Raw genomic sequence first — 6,000 nt, 5'->3', positions numbered from 1 at the left:
AACGTTGAGAGGCAAGGCTGCGCATCTCACTGTAAGTGGCCGAATCGTGCAGAGCCACCGTGTTCAGGTTGTAGAAGGTTTGTTCCAAGTAGTGCTTCACGTAGGCTGGACATGAACATAGCAGCACAAGTCACAGAAAATAGAACGCTCATATAATAATACAACACAAATTTATTTACAAGGAACTTCACAACAGGAAGTGGTCATTCGGCCCAAAGCCTGCGCATTGGTTGCCAACCTAAGGTTGCTTGTCCATTCTCAATCATTTTATAACGATGAGCGTCGAACAAGGCAGCAGCACGTATCATTTTAAGTCTTTCATACGACTCGTCAGTGGTTCGAACTGCCGACATCACAGACTCACAGCGAACCTTCTAACCATTACAACACTGAGTCTGGTGATATGTAACATCACATTGAACAAGGGGAAGGAAAAAAAAAACCGGAGGTTAGGCGGACGAAATTCCCAAAGACTGCAAGGAAGTCAAGGCATGGAATGGAAGTAAAAGAGGTGGGAAAGCTAACGTGCAACAACCCCTAGGAGAAAACAAGCATTCTGAGTATTGCGCTGCAATACATGTCCACTACCGGCAGTCTGTCGTCCGGAAAACTGTTGGGGAAATTACCAAAGTTCAAAGTGCCATAACTTTGTCAAAAATGATCGAAATGTCGTGAAGTTCGAACTTGATCTGTAACTTATCATGAGGAAACCATGTACCAAGTTTGAAATCATCAGCATTAAGGGTTTAGGAAAAAAAGTCTGGAAAACTGTTCTTTGCGTGACGGACTGACAGACGGACAGACTGACAGACGGAGGGACGGAGTGCAAACCTATAGTCCCCTCCAGTGTACACCGGTAGGGGACTAACAAGAAGAGGATAAAGATTGGTGGGAATGGCCTGGATGCATGTAAACCATAGTCTGTGGCAATCTGTATTTTTTTAAGTTTCAGTGAGGTGTATCAAATGACACAAAATCATTACATTGTTAAGGTTAAAAAAAGTGACAAACAATATTACATACTATCTGGGACCCGTGGAAATTCCACATAATGTACCCTTCCCTCTGAACCCAAAGGCATCAATCCCCTCCCCACTCAAGGCCACAACCCCTCCCCAACCATCACAGTCTCCTGTCCAACTCACAACCCCACAAGATATTGGGAAAATATATGTGACCATGAGCAAGCAGGTCATGGCCCATCAAGATCACCTGTCCAACTCGCATTCCAGTGAGTTATGCGGAAAAGATATGTGCCAATAAACGACCCGAAACCAATAATCTTCTTCTTGATGCATACACACAAATGATCAAAAGTAAGTAAATGAACAGATGTTTGGTACTGCAGAACTTTATATTCCAAGAAAACAAACACAACATAAGAATAACCGAAGCTTTTAATGGTGTACTCCTCAAGGTAAATCACAGCAAGAGAAAGATGAAGTGAAAGATAGTGCATATATAAGCATGTTTATGTAAGAGTGACACTGATTGGTTCATCAGTCATTACGTAATTGGTAATCTGAACACCCATTGGTTGACTCAGTCACCACTATCTCTTGCTCCGATTGGCTGGAGCGGAGTTGAGAGTGATGACTCACCAGCACCAATACCTCGGAGGGAGGGGGGATGGGGTTCCCCCAAAGTCGGGGCCTCACCATTTGCAGACATACCATGGAGAGGGATTGGGGCAACACCTCTAATCTTTCCATGTTGAAAGAAAATGAGAGAATGTACAAATTCCTTTTGACGACACAATATAGGGTCCGTGGAATGGATGAAGGCTGCTTCTAACATATGTAGATGTAACGTAATCCGACCTCAGCTCAATATCTTAAACATATCTGCATTGTACTGGTCTGCAGAGATGGGGTTGGCGGCCAAGTGCCATGCAATGGCAGAAGAAGAAATGACCGACGATCCTTGAATGTTCCTACATGCTCGCACCGGTTGTGTCCTCACTCCTAAGTTCTTTCCTCGAATCGCCAGGGGGACACATGCTGTTTGCTGTACAAACCAAAGGTTGGCTGATCGTATCAAACACCTGCTGTGTCATGCTGTGCTACATGTCCAATACATTATTACCCTCGCCAGAGGAGAGGGTATTGTTTGTTTGTCTGTCTGTCTGTCTGTCTGCACAGAACGAGTATGCGTTTCTCCTCAGCCGTTGGTCCGATCGCCAAGAAATTATAATCAGAAGGAGCGCCTCCTTATGCAGAATTTTTAATGATAATTATGATGTCATATGGCACGGCACCACCTTGGAAAAACCGAAAAACTTTGCACCCCGATATCTCTGAAACCGCTTCATTGAAAAAATTTAAACATGTCTCATTGTCAAGTATTCCCGATGGGAATCAGTTCCTTCATTATGACGTCATAATTAAACAAGTAGAACGCTTGATCCGATCAGTTTGAAATTTCTTGAGCATGATCTACACAAAAATTATATGGGAGATTTAAATTGATGACGTCATTGGTCACGTGTTTTGGCAGCCATATTGGATTGAACATAAATCCACATCGTCAATAAACCACACAAACACAGCAGCTAATAAACACCAGACAAAATGCGAACACGTCCTGGCGAAGGTCTGCAATCTCTGATTGCTCTTCCTTGTTTGTTCTTGTATTTGCAACACCAGCTTTGCTTCAAAATAATGGAAAGGAAGTCATGAAATCATTAATGTTATTTCTAGACAGATAGGTTTCACAGCCTCACCTTTGATGTCGATGAACTGGTTGAAGAAGCGAATGGGACGAACTTGAAGAATTGGGAACAAGTCCTTCAATCCTACTCTGAAGGGGTTTCTATCGTCGAGCTTGAGATGTGTGTGCACGGAAAGCCGCAGATCCTTCTCCACATCCTTACAGAGCCTGTCCAGCACGTGCTGCATAAATGCAAAACAAATTGTTATTAGGAGGGGCGAAAAACTCCCATAAATGGACCAAGACCTTTTCTCATTCACTGGAAGTAAAAATTTATGATACCTCTTGGAACGTCTCTCGTATATCTTTCTTGAAGGTGTCAAGAAGAGCCTGCGGTGACTCCATGTGGCGAGCATAAGCCATCGGCATAACACAGTCCCGTAGAGCCGCAAACATATACTGCCGAGAAATAAAGATTTGTGGTCACAGTGAGGAACGACCCCGGTGTGTACCCCGGTTTAGAATAGGTACACCGTATCCTTCCGTGTCGTTAGAGGCAACTAAAAGGGTTGGCGTCAGATAGGGCATCCAGCCATAAAAGCATTGCCTCAAAAAGGGAACCATGATAATTACAATTACATATGGGCAGGGTACAGCCTGAAGTACCCCGTGGGGGACCTCACTCCCTCTCGTAAAAACTCAAGGTGGGGACCCCGATCAAAGCAAGGGCGGAAATCACTCCATTTATGACGACGAAACGTCTGATGCCCCACGTGGAGATCGGTTTCTGAGGTTTGGGACATGGAATGTAGGGACAATGACAGGGAGATCAGGAGAAGTGGTGGAAGTATTGGGCAGAAGAAGAGTGGACATATGCTGTGTGCAGGAGACGAGATGGAAGGGAAATGGTGTGAGAATGGTGAAGCGTAGGCAGGGACAGAAATACAAGTTTGTATGGCAAGGGTGCCCAGAAGGCATGCATGGTGTTGGTGTCCTGTTTTCTGAGGAGTTTGTAGACAGTGTGGTGAGTGTGACTAGAGTGAGTGAAAGGTTGATGATGGTGAAAATGATGATTGGAAAGCTCTTGGTGAACGTCATCTCGGGATATGCTCCGCAGGTTGGTTGGAGCGATGAAGAGAAGGACAAGTTCTGGTGTGCGACAGAGAAGCTGATGAAAAACGTGAAACATGATGAAGTTTTTGTGATAGGAGGAGACCTAAATGGACATGTGGGAAGGAGTATAGACGGTTTTGAGGGAGTTCATGGGGTTACGGATATGGTGTGAGGAATGCAGAAGGTGAAAGGATTTTGGAGTTTGCTGATGGAGCAGGGAAAAGGGCCTTAAAATGCATGTTGTTGTTGTTGTTTGATGGAGCTGGTTTGTTGATTTGTGATACTCAGTTCTAGAAAGAGGATAATAAGCTTGTTACATACACGTCAGGTGTGTCGACGACAACCGTTGACTACCTGATGGTGCGTAGGCGAGATAGGGGGAACCTCCGGGACACAAAGGTGATCCGGGGTAGAGGGGGCTGTTTCACAGCACCACTTGGTTGTCTGCGACATAAGTGTGAAAGGTGCGAAGAGAGCTCGGCGGGTGAAGTACCAACCGAGAATGAAGGTGTGGAGGTCGAAAGAGGTGACAGTGAGGGACGCATTAAAAGAGAGGCTGAGTATGGCAGAGGATGATGTGGTTGAGCTTGAAAGTGGTTGGATGTCAATGAAAGATAGTCTGTTGGGAGCCGTTGGTGAGGTATGTGGATGGACTAAAGGACCACCGAGGCACTTGGAAACATGGTGGTGGGATGATGAAGTTGGAAAGAGGATTGACGAGAAAAGGAAGAAGCTCAAGGAGTGGCATAAGGCAAAGGGTACGGGGGCAGTAAAGGCAGAGCATGAAAGTTATAAGGCAGCCAAGAAGGCTGCAAAGAAAGAGATAGCAAAGGCGCAGGAGGCATGGAGGAAAATGTTCGGAGAACGGTTGGATTCGGAAGAGGGTCAGAGAGCGGTATTCAGGATTGCAAAGCAGATAGCGAAAGAGAGGTGCGATGTGATGGGAGTGAGTTGCTTGAAGGATGAAGTGGGACAAATCGTTGTGGACTCAGATGGAATTAAAGGAAGATGGAAGAGATACAGACTTGGCATTTAATATGGAATTTTTTTTTTTTTCTTGACTTGGGTTTACTTTCTTAACTCAGTATATCAATCTGGTGAGTTTCTTTTACACTTTGGTGATTTATTTGTTAAAAGAACCATGTCACTGATTGTCTGTCGCAGCAAGAAGTCAACAACAGGATTATATCACAGGTGGCGTGGCAAAATGTACTGACAGGTGCATTTGATGATTGGCTTCACAGTCGGGTATACAAGGGTTGTTGCGTTCTGTTTTAGTGGAAAACAACTGCTGCACGTCTCCAAAAGTTATTGCCGCTTCCTCTGGAGATGGTCCGTCAACTCGACAATGCTGTTCGTCATGGAGTGGTGGCTTTACGAAATTACGGCATGAAACAGCGTGCTATTGCTCGGCAGTATGGCATCACTCAAGGTCAGGTGTCAAAGATCCTCAAACGAAATGCTCAGAGGAGTGTCCCTACTCCAATACCGAGGCCAGGACGTCCCCGCAGAACCACAAGGAGGGATGATCGCCAGCTGCACCGGTTAGTCCGCAATGGCCGTACCAAGTCAGCTAATCGGCTTAGGGCTGAGTGGCAGCAACTGACAAATGTGCCTGTATCCAGAAGGCTAGTCAACCAACGACTGGTTCAAGCAGGCTATCGTGCCAGGCGTCCCGAGAAAGCCACGCCTGACCAGACAACACAGCCAGCGCCGATTGCAGTGGGCCAGAGAGCACCGTCAATGGCAGCCAGGACACTGGAATCATGTGATCTTCAGTGACGAGTCTAGATTTCTGGTCTATCGTCAAGATGGCCGCATCCGAGTGTGCAGACAAGTGCATGAAGCCTACAACAAAGATTGTATAGTGCCAAGAGCCCAAGCTGGAGGTGGTGGGGTGACCGTTTGGGCTGCTTTTCATGCAGGGGGCAAAACTGACCTGGTTGTTCTGAATGGAAACCTGAACCAGTTCAAGTACAGGGCCATTCTGGAAGAAACATTGCTTCCATTTGCTCGTGCAGCCTTTCGAGGAAACTTTGTCTTCCAAGATGACAATGCACGGCCTCATCGTGCTCGCATGATCCAACACTTTCTTGCTGACCGTGGTGTAGAGCATATGGAGTGGCCTGCCATGTCCCCGGATATGAATCCGATAGAGAACTTGTGGGCAGAATTAACGCGTCAAATCGACCACTTGGACCAGCAGCCGACCTCTGTGCGTGAATTGCAGCAGGCTAT

The 6,000-nt window shown here is 46.1% G+C and overlaps 1 protein-coding gene across 1 annotated transcript in view; it reads right to left on the bottom strand.

The window, feature by feature from the left end:
• WASHC4 (WASH complex subunit 4) overlaps positions 1–6,000 on the bottom strand; it is a 124,264-nt gene that overhangs the window by 39,643 nt on the left and 78,621 nt on the right. The window contains exons 20-22 of the mRNA XM_068131439.2: positions 2,992–3,108; positions 2,723–2,891; positions 1–105 (exon numbers count right to left, since the gene is read on the bottom strand). The exon at positions 1–105 is cut by the window's left edge and continues 50 nt beyond it. Of these exons, the coding sequence (XP_067987540.2) occupies positions 1–105; positions 2,723–2,891; positions 2,992–3,108 (391 nt within the window). The remainder of the gene's footprint in view (positions 106–2,722; positions 2,892–2,991; positions 3,109–6,000) is intronic.

Source organism: Myxine glutinosa, chromosome 11, assembly GCF_964187855.1.
Source record: "Myxine glutinosa chromosome 11, kmMyxGlut1.1, whole genome shotgun sequence".
NCBI classification, from domain to species: Eukaryota; Metazoa; Chordata; class Myxini; order Myxiniformes; family Myxinidae; genus Myxine; species Myxine glutinosa.
This window is presented reverse-complemented; position numbering and strand designations above follow the sequence as displayed.